The sequence below is a fragment of the Hipposideros armiger genome, unplaced genomic scaffold (genome assembly GCF_001890085.2).
Source record: "Hipposideros armiger isolate ML-2016 unplaced genomic scaffold, ASM189008v1 scaffold_494, whole genome shotgun sequence".
Lineage (NCBI taxonomy): Eukaryota > Metazoa > Chordata > Mammalia > Chiroptera > Hipposideridae > Hipposideros > Hipposideros armiger.
This window is the reverse complement of record NW_017731844.1, coordinates 1,110,388-1,128,152: the sequence shown is the minus strand read 5'-3', so window position 1 is coordinate 1,128,152 and position 17,765 is coordinate 1,110,388. Positions and strand designations below refer to the sequence as shown.

Sequence of the window (17,765 nt, the reverse complement as noted above, 5' to 3'; positions counted from 1 at the left end):
GGTTACTCAGGAGTGTCCCCTAATTTCTCAACGAGGGAGTCCGCTCTGCTGCTGGTCTCTGGTTTGAGTCCACGCGGGCCAAGAGCATGCTCGGGAAGATGGCAGTTTGCTGCAGTCTGCAGGGTCAGTGGCTTCCTTCCTGTGAATGTCCCGTGAGTACTGAGATGCTGTGCGGTCAGCCATGCTGGGCTCACTACTCTCCAGTAGGTCAAATGTGTGAATTATGGGTTTCCACTCTGCTGGCTGCCGTGCACGGTTGGGTACAGCTGAGCTGAGTGGCTATGACAAGGAGCCCTCCCCGTGCATGAGGGCAGGGCACACGGGAGGGCTCAGCCTCCCCACACCTTCCTAGGTACCAGGCCAGCTCCACACCCTCCTAAGGCGGTCCAGGGACCCGAAGAGGAGGGGCAGAGCCAGGGTGGGCATCTTTTTTCTTTTTTCCTGCAAGTTTGTACCCTTTTACCAACCCTATGTCCCCACTTCCCAGCCCTGCCAACCACTTTTCTACTCTGCGACTAGGCGTGTGACTCTTATTTTTCAGAGTCCACAGCTAAGTGAGATTAGGTGGTATCTGTCTTTCTCTGTCACTTATTTCATCAGCATAACGCCCGCCAGGCCCATCCATGGTGTCGCATATGAAGGATTTCCTTCCCCTTTAGGGCTGACTAATCTCCCATCGTGTATGCATACATTTCCTTTATCATCTGTCAAGGAACACTTAGGCTGTTACCAGGCCTTGGCTGCTGTGCACGACGCTGCAGGGAAGAGGGGTGCAGACATCTCCTCGGGGGTTTCCTGTGGACACAGACCCGTGGTGGGACTCCTGGGTCGTATGGTGGCTCCAGTTTGGGCTTCTTGGGGGAACCTCCACACTGGTCTCCACGGTGGCTGCACCATTTACACCCCAACACTGCACACGGCCCCGTTTCCTCCACGGCCTCACCAGCACTTGTTATCTCTTCTCGATGACAGCCGTCCAGGCGGGGAGGTGGGTGATAGCTCATTTTCTCCCGTTCCCTGGGCTGCCTTTCATGCAGTTGGTTTCCTTCGCTGTGAAGGAGCTTTGAGTTTGATGGAACCCCACTCATTTACTGTTGCTCTTGTTGCCTGTGCTTTGGTGTCACATCCCCCAAAACTGCCAAGACCCACGTCCACCTGTGTTTCCTTCTAGGAGTTTTGGGGTTTCAGGTTGTATGTTCAGTCTGTATCCATTTCAAGTTCACTTCCATGAGTGGTGTCAGACAGTGGTCCGGTTTCATTCTTTTGAATGTGACTGTCCAGTTCTTCCAATACCATTTATTGAAGTGACTGTCTTTCCCCCATTATATATTCTTGGCTCCTCTGTCGTAAATGAATTGACCACATATGCCTGGGTTTATTTCTGGGCTCCAGATTCTGGTCCATTGACCTGTGGGTGTTTTTCTGCCAGTACCATGCTGGGGTTTTTTGTTTTTTTTTAAAGGATTTTACTGGAGAATTGGGCAAGGGGAACAGCCAAGTTGTTGTCCTTCAATCTTAGCCGTGGAAGGCGCAGCTAGCTCAGCTCCAAGTCCAGTCACCATCCGGCTGCCTGTCAGCAACTTGAGGCTGCTCAGCTCAAATGCTGCATTCAATATTACTTGCCGGAGTTGAACCAGCAACCTTGTTGTTAGGAGCACGTACTCTCACCAGCTGAGCCATCCTGCCACCTCTTAGTAGCTCAGCTTGGGCGCTCACTGGCCCATGTGGGAATCGAACCGGAGACCCTATTGCTCAGAGCTCGCACTCTTAACCAACTGAGCCAGTCGGCCAGCACCATGCTGTTTTGATGACAATGGCCTTGTAGCACAGTTTGATATCAGGAGGTGTGATGCCCTAGCTTTGTTCTTCTTTCTCAGGATTGCTTTGGGCTCTCTTGTGGTTCCATACAAATTTGAGGGCTGTTTGTTCTAATTCTGTGAAAAGTACAATTTTGATAAGATTGCACAGAATCTGTAGGTCTCTTTGGGTAGTCTGGACCTTTTGACATTAATTCTTCTAATCCGGGAACACAGACTCTCTTTCCACTTATCTGTGTCTTCAATTTCTTTCATCAGTGCCTTCTAGTTTCAGTGAAAAGATCTTTCCTTGTTAAATTTATTCCAAAGTATTTTATTCTTTTTGATGATATTATAAATGGGATTGTTTTCTGAATTTCTTTTTCTGACAGACAGAACTATCTTTAAGATGCCTGGGAAGCTCCGCCCTCACTCTCATTGTGTCCGGGTCCTGAGTCTGGAGTCCAAATGTCCTAGAACTCATGACCAGCGAAGCCACACAGGAGTCAGCCGGGCAGACGGGGGGCCCTCCAGGCCAAGGAGGCAGCGGGAACACAGGTCAGGTGTCCCGGCTGAGAGCATACATCAGAGCGCCTACCAGGCTGCAGTGCGACAGATGACCACAGGGTGAGCGTGGGAGGGAGATGGGGGACTTGGACTTCATCCCACAGGCAAGGGGGTCCGAAAGTCCTTTGACAAAGACTATGACGTGGTCAGCTCTCTGGTTCCTGTGGAAGATCTGAGTCAGAGATAAGGACATACGCCCCCATCCCACCCCGGGTACCTGCGTCTGGACAGCTTGGGGGACCGGGAGCCCAGCAAAGCCAGGGCCCTGATGTGCTTGTGTATCCTGCGGTCAGCTTCTGGGCCAGGCCCTGCAGCCAGAACCATGGGCTGTGTGAGCAGCCAGGACACGGCCTCCCTGCACAGGCTCCAGGCCCAGGCACACAGGCCAGGGAATGAAGTCTTCACCCTGGACCCCGACAAATGTCATTTCAGGGGACATTTTGTTATTTTTATTAAAAATCAAGTAGCCCAGATTTCTGGGAGGGAAATCACACAGGGAACTGCAGAGCTGCCTGTGAGCTGCTCCTGGAAGGAATGCTCAGGTCTCAGAGGGCAGGCGTGGCCCCAACTGCCACTGCTCTCCCTTCCGCTGTGTTACCAAGAGAAAAGCAGCAGGAAGCACCAACAGGACAACTGGGGACACCTGCTGGTGCCATGTCCTGATCCTACATCTGAGCCATCAGGCTGAGAACAAGCCACCAGAGCAGGCTCAAAGCCTGCGGCCTGCAAGCCTGGCGCTGGCCCTACCCTGGCCCGACTGTCCCCATGGCCTCACTCCCCAGGGGGCAGCCAGCCCAACTGCTGCAGGTGCCAGTTCCCTGGAGGCCAACAAATGCCGCAGAAGCACAGCCGTGCGCTGCACCCCCACAACATCCCCCACCCCCGCCCGGTCAGCGCAGAGCCAGGACCCTTGGAGGCACCGGTCACCAAGTCCCTCACCGCACTGCCTGCTCCTATGATGTGGCCACCATTGCTGGCACAACGGGGAAAGCAGCCACCAGGAGGCAGACAGCAGAACATCATTGCCTGCAGTGAGGTGACACAGTCCCCACACAGGTTCGGGGACCGAGGCTTGGAGACCTGACACAACAGCTGCTGCAGATGGGCACTGGGGCCTCTGACCCTCACACGCACCGCCAACGCCAGCTCTTAGTCAGCCCTGTCCCTCGGGTCCTTGCTGTGCGGGCAGGAGGGAAGAATGCTGCTCACAAAAGGCAACAGTCGTGAGTGGGGGGGCGCTGACAGCAGACCCCCTGTCCGCGGGTCCCCCCCCCCCCGGGCTCAGCCAGCCCATCCGCTTGGAACAGGACCACGAGCACACCTAGCTGCTCCTTCCAGAACAAGACTGGCGTGGTGTCTCCAGAGAGCAGTGCACCGAGGTCTCCACCTGGGAGTTAACGCCCCTCACTGCCAGCCGCCCGGCCTCAGTGAGGTGGCCTTCTGAGCCCACACTGTGCAGTGCCCCCCACTATACCCCCTGCTGTGCAGACCCTAGTCCTCCCGCCCTGCCTGGGGCGCAGGGTGGGAATCCAGTTTGAGTGACGGGTGTGAGCTCCACAAAGGCCCCAATGGCACTAGCTCCTCCATCAGGGCGATGGGGCTGTGCCCTCACGCGCCATCTCAGGAGACGGAGGACACTTTGCTGCCTTCCTGATGACGACTCAGACCTCAGGGACCAGGAAGCCCCAAATGCTCCTCTAAAACCACAGGCCCAGTGAGGCGGCGGCGGCATGTGAGAAGAAGCGGCCCACAGCCCAGGGCACCCCGACAAGGAGCACAGCTGCCCCAACAGCCGCCTTGCTCTGCAGGACCCCTCCAGGGAGAGGTCGCAGTGAAACCTGGGGCGGAATCACCCACCTGCTGGCCTTGGAGGAAGTACACTGAAGCCAGCAAGGTCACAACAAGACGACATACTTATTTTTACATGAATTACAAAAGCCAGGAACGCACGGCGGAAGTCCGCTGAGCCCAGCATTTCTTCAGCCAAATAGGTAGGAGGCCTCCCCGCAGGAACAACAGAATGTGCTTGAAACAAGGGTTTTAATCACAACGCCTTCCGAAGCCCCTGCCCACATCCAGAGAGGGGTCTGGAGCCCACTCCACCAGCAAAGGTGCAAACGCCAGGCTGCACAGCACTTGGCAAACAGCCCCCCAGGACCCAAAGCCCCAGCTGGACACCACTGCCCTCTGGCCATGACAGCAGGTGCCCTGCTCCCCGGAGGGCAGCACAGGCCGGGTAGGGAGGCAGCAGGGGCAGCCCGTGTGCTCGCCACCGTGGCCCACAAGACCCACGTGCCCTGGGTGCCTCAGCGCTCCCTGGGGCTTATGCACACAGTCTCTGGGGCACTAGTAAACCCGGCTGCGATGATGGCACAGCTGCCACACACCAGGTACCTTCCAGAAACCACATACCAGCCAAAACCACTCTGCAGTGCAGGGGCTATGAGCCCCCTTCCCAGATCTGGATGCCAAGCCTCAGAGAACAATCACGACCCCGAGACCGCCTGACCTACAGATGGCATGCCAAGTGGGCACCCAGGCCTCCCTGCCAGATGCCCCACCGCCAGCAGTCACTGTGGCCAGCGACCACAGGCAGGCTCGAGGTGCCCTGGGCCTGCCTTCTCCCACCCTGGCCACCCCGAGTATGCAGAGGCTACCTGTGGGTCTGGGGAAAGGAGATGAAGCCAGCCCAAAAGGGACACACTGGTGACGGATTTCGGTACAGCGAGCAGGACACGGGAAGTCAGCAGACAGAAAATGCCCTCTCGTGCAAGAGGCACTGTCCTGGGAAACAGCGCTGCCTGCTCTGCTCTCCCACTGAGGCAGAGGCCCCCAGCTGCACCTCATGTCGGTGACTCAGAAAAAGCACGGTGGCCTCGGGCCCTGCACACCCGAGGTCCCCTGGGCCCCTGGTCACACTCTTCGTCCAGGATAAGGGAGGAAAATCACTGAATGCACAAATGCCACTACGGGGACAAGGAGTAAACGCACTTCCAGAAAGAGGATACCAGGCCCTCGGGGGAGGGCTCCTCACTGCACCCCCACCAGCAATGGGGGGGGGGCAGGTTGAACAGATGGCAGCACAGCCTGTGGGTGACCCTCGCCTTTCATTTCTTTGGAGCCCTTTTCTGTTCATTCATCGCCTCCAACAGCTAAGAGAACAAAGGCAGTCAGAGTGGGAATGGGGCGGGGGCGAGTGTCCCGAGCGGACAACAGGTGGCAGAGGCCAGGGACTGTGAGCCGCTGGTCAAACAGTTCCCGCCGTCAACTTCTTCGAACTGCTCAGCCCTAAGCTACTGCCGTCCACTCTGCTTCCCTTTCCAGAGGACCCAGAGTTTGCCCACAGCTGCCTCTGCTCATCTGGGCATCAGGGGACCAGTGTTCCCTGAGACGCACTTGGAGAAACACTGCTCTAGGCGCTCCGCGTAGCCCCCAGCAGGGGTTCCTGAACAGGTCATGGGGTCAGCGCAAACTCAATTTCTTCCCAACCAAATGCACTAAATGGTCACACAGTCCAGACACATGAGGGGAGTGGGCAGGTGGTGATGATGGTGAAGGATGTAAAAAATACGGATGATGAAAAGATCACCCCTCGCCACCAGCCAGGAAGAACGAGAGCAAGCACCGCGCACACCATCCCCCGCTGTGGCCGCTGTCCTGCACCTCTCCTTGGGGTCCTGGCACACAAAGGGCCCCTGACCCTTCTGGGTCCCCTGGGCCAGTCCCTGGACAGCAACACACGGCTCTCTGCCCAGAGGCAGAGTAAATGCCCACGGGAAACACAGCCATGGAGACACCATCCCCTCAGCCAGGTTCCTGTACCGCCCACAGTGTCTGTCTCTTTAAGAACAAGCTTTAAACTCTTCCCACGGGGGATCAATACCCTTACGATAGACAGAGCTTGGGCACATGACTCACCAGAGAAGGCCTGCCCGGCACACCGGCAACCACCCCGGCCCTCAGGCAGGGAGGCGGACGGACCAAGCGCCCTGCCTGGCCTCTGCACGTGTGTCTGTAAAGGACCATCAGGCAGCTGGCAACAACGTGTGAGGTGAGCCGTGCCAGCATCAGCACGCGGGCGGCAGCAGGAAGGCCCTGGCAGGCCACCGATGGAGCCCCAATCCCCTTCTGACAGCCTAGCTGAGGAAGCGCCCCACCCCAGGAGACATGCTCGGGACCAATGACAGGGAAGTTCCTGGGGTGGCTCACCCCAGTGGCTCACTGCAGGTACAGAGTGAGCGAGCCGGTGGGCCTCCTTTGCTTGTCGGTTCCCTAGAAGGGGCAGGCGAGACGGAGCTCCACAGGAGCGCCTTCTGCTCCCTAACAGCACGCCAGCTGGGACACTAAGGACACGTAGTGGTGCTCAAAACGCAGTGGGTGGGCGAGCAAATGTCACCACTGCCACACTCAGGAAGTCCTGCAGCGTTTCACCTGACTTTTCGGATTCCTTACGAGCAGATGCTCCGGCATCCAGCCTGCCTCGCCCTCGCCCTGCCCAAGCCTGCCCGGCACGCTGGCCCAGCACCCAGTGCTCCTCTGCTCCTGCCCCTCCTGGGGCCTCGAGCACTCCACAGATGACACTGCAATGGCTCAAAAGGACGCAGCCATTCAAAACAAATGCACATGCGTCCACTCTGGTGGCTCTGGGGCCAGCGCCCAGACGGCCCCCAAAACACATGGTTCCCCAGTGTATCCCAGCCCAGGACACAAGGGCTAACCCTGCATGACAGCAGCACTCTAAGAGCGGGAAAGAGGTGACAGTGACAAAGTGAAGTGACATACAGACGACAGCCGGACAGTGAGTTCTCAGTGAGGACAGACTGAGAGGGAAGGCAGCTGGGGCAAGGAGAAGAGCCGAGAGCACCTGGCCCACAGCTGGCCTGGCCACTGCCACCTGCTGCTGCGCTGGCCACCTGGCAAACACTGCATGTGCGGAGGGGGGTGAGGAGAGGGACAACTGCCCCCTGCTGTTTCCAAGAGGGAATTACAGGCAGGAATGAGGTCTCACCCCAGGGCTGGTGCCAAGCCCCATCTCGGCCCAAGGGGACAGAGGGCCCCCTCCACAACGGCCGGTGCTCAGACTGCCCACAGGCATCTCACAGACTCCCATGGTAACCTGCCAGGAAGGTTACTATTCAGATCAGTTCGCAGATGAGGAAACTGAGGCTCAGGGAGGTGAAACAGGTTGCCTAGCGAAGCTGTAGAGTCGGCATTCAAACCCCAAGCCACCTGGCCCCTTCTGTGCAGAAAGGTCAGTCCACCTGTGCACTTCACCTTGGCTATCTCATCTGCCACCTGCTAAAAGGCCGAGTAGATAAGGACACAGACTCACGGTCGTAACAGACCCAGTGCCCCCAACCCGTGTCCACCTGTCTGCCAGTGGAACTGCCAGCAACCCTCCCCTTCCCGCCACATGAGACCCCTCCATGGAGAGGCAGTGTGTACCCTGCCAGTGCACCCTGCCTCCCAATCTGGGCAGCTGTGTGGCATGTCTGACAATGGGCAAGGGCAGAAGTAACGCTCTCGGCTTCCGGCAGCTTCCTCTGTGACTCTCCTGCTGGAGTGAGGCCACATGGGGAGCCTAGAGCCAAGTGTCCCAAGTGTGGTCCAGGGGCCCTGGGGCTCCCCAAGAACCTTTTGGGGGCCTCAAGGTAAAGACCCGCTCATAATACCATGAAGACATTACTGGTCTTTCACAGGGCTTTCCAGAGGCTACGTGACCCACCAAATCACAACAGGATGAATACACGCAGACAGACTTAAGGGTCCAGCTCATAAGGTCTGCAAAACACAACGCTGCTCTTCTCACTTGTTTTTACTCTGCAAAGCATAGTTTTTCATTTTAAAATACGTTAACATATGCTGGGTTTATAATGCTTTTTAAGTGAATTAAAGAATTTCTAAAATGGTAAATACCGAGAGTCGCAGCCCATACAAACCCAGTAGTTTTTCGGAAGGTAAGGGGGTCCTGAGACCAAAAAGCTGATGCCCTGCTCTGGGCTGTGTGAATCCACGTGGGCAGAGGCTGCGTGGGGAAACTGAAGCTCTGACTCGGCCACGAGAGGCCGTGGTCCTCGTCTGGAACCTGTAAGATCTGGGGTTGATTTTGCGGCAACAGACACGGGCCAATGCCCCAGCCGAGCAAGCTGCGAAGCAGCCGGGGTGAGGCGCGAGCATGCAGCTCAGTGGGGCCGAGCCTGCGAGCCCCTCGCCAGGACCGACGTGAGCCACACGCCTGCACCCAGGCTACGCACCCACGCCGATGCCCCCACTGCTGCCTGCTGGCCACTCAGTGAGGCTGGGCGAGCTGCGCTGACGGGCGGGCACGTCACACACTGCGGGGCCGACAGTGCCATTCCAGCACGGCTCTGCACACAGAGAAACGGAGCTAGGAGACGCCTATGTCAGGTTATGAGCGCGCAGTGGTATTTCCAATCTAACGTTTCAGAGTCTTTGTAACTTCACACTGTGTCTCTTTTTAACATCAAACCCTCGGTTACTCAGAACACAGATGTACTATCTGTTTCAACGTACAATTCTCCCCAAGTCGTCCCCAAGTCATGAGGCAATGCTCCTCGTAACGCAGCCCTACTTCCTTTGTCCTCAGAATCTCTCCCAATACTTGCACACGCGTGTGTGCTCACACATGGACGCAGTCGCAGCTGAGTCCAGGTGCTCGTACAAAGTTCTTCTCCTTAGCGGCCGTCAACACGTTATTTGTGAGGTTCATCTGCTCCTGCTCCCTTGTAGGATTCGCTCCCCCCTTACTCAGTGACACAGAAGACAATTTAAATGGGCTCCCATTGATTGAATTTGGGACAATCCAGTCACTGAAAACAAGAAAGACTATAATCGATAGTAAAATACTAGATGAAAAAAAAATTTAAGAGGCCTTGGCGATACTGGGGGGCACTCTTCTTTCAAGAATGCAACTAGTCAACACCCCCCCCCGCCCCCTGCAAGTTCCCTCACCTCTCCAGGTCTGAGCTCAAATGGCGTCTTCTCAAAGAGCCTTCCAGGACCCCGTACTAGAAAATGGCCGTCCCGCTCCCGCCTGGCATCACCCCCACTGCCATGTGCTCACTCCTTACTTCCTGCCCACCTTCAGCAGACAGCAGCTGCTCTCTGAGGGCTCAGAACAGCGCCTATATGAGTGGGCACTGCACGTCCCAGGTCAGCATTTCTGGCTCCCACTCTGCTCCACGGCCCCATTCGTGACAAGCTGCCTCATCGCACGTGCCACAGAACACGCTGCAGCAGGCACTCGAGGCGTGCCGGGAGGCCCCAGCACAGCTCCCCACCAGCAGCGCCCTGAGCCCAGGGCCGCTCATAATTAGACCTGACACAGACAAGCCGCGCCCGAGCTGATCTCACACCCCTGAGCTCACTGCCAGGCCTGCCCAGGGGTTCAGACATCTGGCTCCCGCAGGCCCACCTGGCACGGGCAGGCCTTTCCACAGTCTGGGGCGGAGTGGGGGCTGGGCACTTCAGTGGGTGCAGCGACGCAGGCCAAACCAGAGACCAGGGCTCCAGAGGGCGCCATTCCCCGGGGGAGCACAGTCGGCTCAGGGCCAGCCCAGTGCAAGGCTGGGGGGCGGAGGGTTTCTCCACCTGGAGAAAGATGGTGGAGCACCGCCCACTCTCCAGCCTGCTCTGCTCTGCAGCCGGAAAACCTTGGGCCTCTGTGGGAGCCATCTGCCTTCACGCACACCGAAATGCTCAATGAACACTCACCCAAAATCGCCCCCGCGACCCAATACAGCAGCAACACTTCCAACAAGCATAAAGGTGCGAGCGGCGCCCCACGTAATGGCTGGGATGGACTCGCAAACAGTGCAGGTAGGGACGGACGGATATTCCACCCCAGCAACTGTACACCTCAGCAGGCCTGTGCTGGCACAAAGACAAGGAAAGCAGAAGCTGACAACACGAATGCGCCACAGCCCAAAGCCACGTGGTTCCACTCAAAACAGCACCCGAGCTCACACGTGGCCGTGACACCCCTGCCAACCGCCTCCCCCTCTTCTCTGTAAGCGCCACTCTTTATCCTTTGGTTTCAACCCTTCCTACATCCATGTTCCAGGCCCCGTCCTGCAGAGGCCTGGACACCAGCGGTGTGCTGCTGCCAGGAGAAGTCCTGTGGGAAGGACACACAGACACCACGAGGACAGAGGCTGAGGAAGCCCTGCCAGGCAGACAGGAGCAGCACGCTCTACCTCTCTTCCCGGCTGGGCCCACATGGCAGGAGGAACAGGACCCGGAAGTTGCCGTCGGGGACCACGACCACCTCCCAGAGTCGACAGGCCCAACACCAGTACAGAGGGCATCTCGTCAAGGACACCCACACCTGGACTCAGCGTTCCACACGTACCATGCAAACATGTCGACAACAAAACCAAGGACTTGGGGTGTGGGCGTGTCTACATTTCCAGGAGCGCTGCAAAGATGACAGGAAACGCTGGGACAAGGGAACACTGCCATGGGCGTCCCCACCGAGGTGGCCTCCAGTATCCACCTCCCCAAACCGGACGACCATGGCTCCCTTACAAAAGGAGCTGACAGCAGCCTCGTGCACCAAGGGAAGCCCTCCCAAGCACTACAAGCTCTTGACAGCAAGGTCTGGCGGCCAGCCCCCAGTGTGACCTGGCTTTTCCAGGACCCTGGGGAAGAGGTTTGGTAAGCAAACACCAGGCTATGGTGACACGTGATGGTGAGACCACCAGGAAAAAGGCTGGAAACGGAAGGCTGACAAGGGTGAATTCCAGCCCTCAGGCCGAGGCGCGTCTCAAAAGCACCTGCCAGGAGCGAGGCGGCCCTGCCCATCACCCCCGCAGCCCTGCCCACCACGGGCATCACTCCCCCCTAAACATACACACGCACACCCCATGGCCCCGCACACTGAAGCCCCCTGTCCACTCCCTGGCAGAGCCTTTCACCTCCTGTCTGTCTCCTGCCAGTAGCACAACTTCAAGGATACTTTGTGCAAGGGTTCCCAGTAGACGCTCCAAGCAGGAGGGCAAGTGAGAAAACATGCTGCGTGTGCAGGGGCTGCTTACAAAGGACTCCAGTTGCCCCTGCTCTCTGTAGGGGAGTCTGAACACAACACCAGCCCAGGCAGCACCAGGGCAAACCCAGGCCCAGATGATGGCTGGGTGGAGCCCTCATGGCAAGCGGCTACTCCCGGAAATGTTCCCCAAACCACCACTCCCCTGGGGCCGCCGGCTGGAGGACAGTCTCTGCTTTCAGGCCTCTGTGCCCATGCCCATGCCCATTCCCTGTTCTTGGCCACAGTCTTCCCTCTTCTTTACCTGGAAAGTCCCTGTGCACGCTCCCTGACGACAGGGCTGAGCTCCGTGCTGTCGGCCGCTGTGCCAGCCCGGCCTCCCCAGCCCAGCTCCACCCCGTTCACTCCTCCACGCGCCCATCGCCCTCACGGTGTCCACAGCCTCCCCCCACAGCCTGAGAAGACAGAGCTCTGACACTGGCACAGGGACGGAGGTCTCCACTGCTGAGGATGTGGGCCCGCGCGCTGTCAGAAAGGGCCGGGTCACAGCAGCATTGTTCACGATCGGCAAGCAGGCACCATCCAGGTGTCAACGAACAAGCCCAGTACGAGTGTGCACGCCTCCATAAACGGAGCGGCACTTGGCAATAGAAAGGACAAACTGTTAACACACGCAGTGACATGATGCGCTTTTAAAACGTGACACTAAATGAACCACTCACAGAAGACCACATGTAAGTGATGGCACTTACACAAAATGCCCAGAAGAGGCAAATCAACCGAGACAGGAAGTAAATTAGTGGTTGCCCAGGGCTGGGGGTGGGAATGGGAGTGACTGATGATGGGCACAAGGGTTCTTTTGGGGGTGACGACAATGTTCTCAAATTAAACTGTGGTGCTGGTTACACAATACTGTAATTTTACTAAAAATTACTTAATTGTATACTTAAAACAAGTAAACTTTATGGTATGTAAATTATACTTCAATGAGACTGTTAAAAAAAGCCTAGAGACTCAGCTGAGCTCAGTCTGGGTCTCCCCTTAATCAGATCCGGCTGTCAGCCACCAGCAACACCCTCCCATGAGGCCAAGTGTGAGCAAAAACAAAGCCATCAGCACCCCTCACACCCCCGTGGATGCAGGTACACAAATTTGGGTACCGGGGTTTCTCCTTCACCGTGCAGGGTTCCTGAAGACAGGGCCACACGGGCCACAGAGCCCACGGCCGGTTGGCAAACACTGTCACCTGGCTGAGAGCTCCATGGGCCCGGCACTCTGCTGACATTCTGTCGCCAACACTGTGGGTCCAGGAAGCTCTGTACCCCACCTTATCTGCTGAAGAGCAGGAGGGCACTGCCGTCAAGGGGCCACGCGGCCCCAGGAAGGGGCCCAGGGCCCAGGCTGGAGGGCGGGCGTGTCCCTGCAAACCTCACCTGCAGGCCCCTCCCAGGGCCAGGGTGGAGAGGCACGTGTGCTCCCACCAGTCAGAAGAGGCGGGTAGAGCGTTTGTTTCTCCTTCTGCATTCCCAGAGGCTGGGAAGCTTCTGGATGGTACTCTCTGTTGGGTAAAACTTAAACTGCACTTTCCTCGTCTGCTCACAATGCCCATCGTCGCCCCCTGAGGACAAGACAAGAGTCCTCCCCAAACTACCAAACACTGTGCGGGGAGGTGTCACAGACCTCCTGGGACCTGACCTAGCTCCTGCAGCTTCTCCTCTGGGGCTGGCTTCTCTCCCACTGGCAAGGCTGCTGCCCTGTCACCAGCTGTCCAGACAGAGCCAAGGGCTAACGAGGTACACGACACAAGCAGTGGTGACCGTCCGTCAAGAGAAAATTACTGTACACCTACTTCAACAGCCAGCTCAATGCAAGCAGAGGACGCGTACAGTGAAATGGGCGGACATGAGCTACACATCGCAAAACTCTTGCCCAAATAAGTGCCAGCAGACTCCAGCAGCAAGCCCTGACATGCTGGCGTTATTTCTGGCTCACGAGCAGGTTTCCTGCAGGACCTCCCTTTCCTGAGAGCAGAAGGGAGAGCTGACGATAAGGCTGCTGCATTACTCAGCAAAGCCCTTTCAGTGACAGGGAGATGCAGTTGCACTGGCACATCTGTAAAACGTCTAGTTATGACAGTGACACAGGGGAAGGAGGGACCATTATTTGCTACTGCAGCCCAGTCCATGCTGTCACTTGAGATGAACTGATGCAAAGAAACCCTTTCTTAAAAAAGAACAAACAACACTTAAAACATAAGAAGACAGTCATATTCTAAACCACCTGGCTGACACTGAATGGTGTGAATTAGTAAAACCAGCAAGAAAGAGTAAAAAACACATTTTCTGATGTCCGCCAGGCTGAACCCCAGTTAAAGGAGTAATGGCCAAGTCACGCCCCAGTCCTGAGCACACGCAGAGGTCCAGCACCTCAAGCTCCTTCACTCCTCGCTGGCTGGCCCTCCTTGCGGGAGGGCCGGGCTGGGTGAGGGGCGGGCCCAGGGGGAGAGGTCTGGGGTCTCCGCGGCTCGCTCACTCCGCAGCTGTTAAGTCTAGGCCTCGGCCTGTTCACGTTTAATAGCCGACACTCAGTGACACTCAGCGAACGTGTGGGAGGCTCGGAGGGGCACCCGGGCCCGCCCAGCTCTAGTCCTATGACACCACCTTGAAAACAAGCTCTTGAGGAAGGTGCGTACTCGACAACCGAGGGGGAGAGTCATAGCTAAGGAATTATTAAAGCACTCCTGATTTATTTACAATGTCCAATGCACAGCCCGCTGAATTTAAAAACACATACACAGACACCCAAGCTGCATCCTGACCCTTCTGAGAGCCCGTGTCCTTCTGGAACTGCCTACGGTATGGCCAGGCAGCAGCGGCTCCCCGCCTTGTCCCTTCAGAGCCGACCGCCCCCAGCACCTGGACCAGCGCCCCAGAGCCTGCCCCGCTGACCTTGCCCAGACGACTGCCTGGCTGCCAGAGAACAGGCCCTTAGCAGCCTAAGCGTGGCTAGTTTCTGGATACTCACAACGGTGGCGGGAGAGTCTGTAACGCACAGACCTCACTCAGTTTAAAACACTGACTGCGGTGGCTTTCCAGGCGCCGATGGAGCACCTGCTTCTTCCGGACACGAAGTACAAGAGGCAGCTTCCCCAGCCACGCACCCGAGGCTGGTCCTTCCCACGCACAGCCCTGAGTTCAACCCTCCCGTCAGCAGCTCTGCTCCCTGGAACAGGCTCCCTGTGAAGCCACTTGCCTCCAACACAGTCCCTCCCAATAAAGGCGGAAAGCACGCACCTACCGCTCGGAGCAAACCCGGCTGCCTCCCTCCACCGGGCGCCGCGGGCGGCACAGGCCTCCTGCAGACATCTCTCCCTCCAACAGCAGCCGGCTCGCCCTTCTCCGCATCACCTCAGCGCCCCCTCCCACAACCCCAGGCTGCAAGCCCCACAACGTCCACCTTACAGATGACTTCTGGACAGCGGGTCTGGAGAGGCGAGGCGACCGCCTGGTCACACCGCTAACAAGCAGCAAGAAGCCAGGCTGGCCGGCCGGACCCGGGCCTGGCCCCTGCGCTCTGGCGCCACGCCGACACCCGTGGCCGTGGGCACTTCTCTCTGGCCTCTCAGGTCACCCCTCAAGCTGCGTGTCCCTCCTGGCCCCCCCCTTCCCTAGACTCCGCCCAACCTGCGGGCAAAGGTGGGTCTCATCCAGACCCTCGGTTGTCCAGCAGCACCCTCCACTCTGCCCACGCCCACCAAGGGCCGGCAGACCCTGCAGCCAAAGGCGCAGCAGGCTTTCGCCTCGCTCCCAGGCCTTCCGCGGGCCTGCGGGACGGGAGGGGGGCTGCTAACATCAGGGCTGGGAAACGATGGAGGACGCCGCTACCGGGTGAAAACTGCCTGCCCTTCCTGTTCCTCAAAAAGGGGGAAAAACAAGTTTTAAAACAATCGCTTCAGCCAGAGCAACTTTTAGAAGGTGACGTGATGTTTTACCTTGTTTCCCTCGGTTCCAGCAAGCGAAACACAAAAGCCAACGGGAGGAAAGGCCCAGCCCGCCGCTCCGGGCCGACGCTTCCTTCCTACCCCGCCCTGCGGCCCGCCGCCCGCGCGGCATCGCCCCCCGCAGCCTCCCACCCGGGCCCGGCGGGACGGCTAGCGGGGTTGGGTCGCTTTCCTTGTCCCTCGATGTTTAGGGAACTACTGTCTGCCGGTGTTAACGTTATTTTTTCCAGAAGCAAGCTCCCCACGGCGACCGGCGACAGCAGCACCATCCGCCTCCCCAAGATGCCCAACACCCCGCGGCGAGGTGTGGCCGCCGTGACCTGGGCTGGCTCCCGGAGCCCGGCGGCGTAGCGCGGGCGTCGGCTCTGCCCAGGCCGGGCGCAGCCCCGCTCCCGGCCGCCGACACCCCGCGCCGGGTCCCTGCGCCCCGACCGGCTCCTGGCCCGGCGCCCCGCTCGCGTCCCCGCGGAGACGCCCCTCGCCGGCCCAGCCCGCTCCGCCCGCACCGGATGCCCTTGACCGGTGCTGCCCGCGGCGCGTCCCGCGGCCCCTCCCGCGACCCCGGCCCCCGCGCCCGGCCGCCCGGCCGCCCGGCCGCCGGACTCACCCCATGAGCCAGTCCATGGCTGCGCGGGACCCGCCGCGCCCGCCGCCCGACACGCTCGGCCCTCAGCCCGCGGCGGCGGCAGCGGCCGGAAGTAAACACTCGCTCGCACACTCCTACACGCGCGCCGCGGGCGCCGCCGGAAGTGACGCGCCGCGCGCCGCCTGCTGGGAATCGTAGTTCCGCGCGCGCCCTGCCCGACCCTCCCGGAGCCGGCATCGTGCTCCATCCCCTCACACCCCGGCAGTGCCCCCACCCACGCACTGTCCACTCGCACCGTGGGACTGACCTCTGCGCCCGGACACCCGGCACTGTGCGCCCACGCCCCGGCCACCCCCTCGCGCAGGAGGGAAGCAGCCCCTCCCCACGCCCCTGCTCCAGGTGTCCCCCTGGCCACCTCACCTTCCCTCCAGGCTCAGAAGTCTCGAGTATCAGGCAGGGCCTTCAGCTGCCATCAACAGGAAGGGCGAAGGTGAAGAGGGATTTGTGGACGGATAGTAGGTAGCTCGCAGTGCTGCCAGGGGAGCTGGCGGATGGAGAGCTTGCAGACCTTGCGCCGCTCACGGGGGCCTCTTCTGTGATTCGGAGCCCTGCTCTCCTGCCGTCCCCCATGGTAGAGACCAGCCCGTGGAACCTTTCGGTCCTAGCCTCCCTGGCAGCAGGAGACGGCCAGGGACATGGTGTGGTCAATGAGATAAACCACAAGTCCGCTGGGGAGGCCTCCCTGCGGAATGAAGGGACAAGCCTCTGGAAGAGAGGAGCTTGGGCTTCGGCTTCTGCTGGGGGCGTGACGCCTGGAGGCGCAAGAGCCCTCTTGGGACCATGATGGTGGAAGCCGCTGGCTAAAAACGAGGAACGAAAGACAGAGCTTGGGGCAAGGGTGCCTTCCCAGAGCTGCCTTCCTCCAGAGTTCTTGATGTGTGAGGAATGTAGACCCTTCTGCCCATCACAGCTGAGCCCCTTCCTACCAGATATATGAGCCACAGAACGGGGATGGTGAAGGCCGTCACTGCTGCCTCTGCCTGAAACCAATACCCCAGATGCTACGCTGGGATACCAGCGGGGCTGGGCTGCTGCTGCGGACTTGCTGGAATGGACTCTGTGCAGCCCCTGCCTCCCGTTCAAAGTTGGCAGGTGCTGCTGACGGGAAACCTAGGTCGGTTGCCTGCAGCCAGCTGGGCTGCAGGAGAGGTGGGCAGCACCTAGAGGGAGAGGCGGACCCTCCCGCTAAGGAGAGGATTCCTAGGGAGGCAGGTCAGACACCCGAGCTTGCTACTTCGCACTAACACGCCACTCTCCTCCCACCTACATTTCCAAACTTTACCGCCAACTACCACCTGCAATAAAAACAGTGAGGAGAGACAAAGGAAAGAAGACGAGAATCCACTTCATATATAATGTCTCAGAAAGGAAGGACCTACAGACACACAGAGGGTCTTTCTCACCACAATTGACTGACTTTCTTCTCCTTGTCCATGTTCACTTTGTCTTTAGCCAGCCCTCCCCAGGTTGCATCTCTGCCTAGTACAGTGACCCAAACCACCGTTCCCAAGGAATCGAGCCTTGGTGACCCTGCCAGCATCTGGCTGCTATAATCTTCCATTCACTGTCACCATGGACGTGCTAGTCCTAGGAGGTGCTGCAGGCAATCTCCCAGATTCCACCCATCTTCCTTCCTGTCCCTATTGTGTACCAGCCATCCTGTGTGCCCTGCGTGGTCTGGCGTTCAGGGCCCAGCTCCACCACTTACTGGCTGGGTGACTTGGACAACTTGTTCAACCTCCCCGTGACTCA

General features: G+C 58.7%; 1 protein-coding gene across 4 annotated transcripts in view; it reads right to left on the bottom strand.

The window, feature by feature from the left end:
* MOB2 (MOB kinase activator 2) overlaps nt 1–16,071 on the bottom strand; it is a 53,961-nt gene extending 37,890 nt beyond the window's left edge. Inside the window, exon 1 of one of the 4 annotated variants that reach the window (XM_019667334.1) lies at nt 15,975–16,071. In XM_019667334.1, the coding sequence (XP_019522879.1) occupies nt 15,975–15,991 (17 nt within the window). In that variant the 5' untranslated portion in view covers nt 15,992–16,071. Of the gene's footprint in view, nt 1–10,097; nt 10,163–14,664; nt 14,787–15,050; nt 15,217–15,974 lie in introns of those variants that run through there. The other 3 variants (XM_019667336.1, XM_019667330.1, XM_019667333.1) reach the window with 3 other exon arrangements.
* Between the last annotated feature and the right edge of the window lie 1,694 nt (nt 16,072–17,765).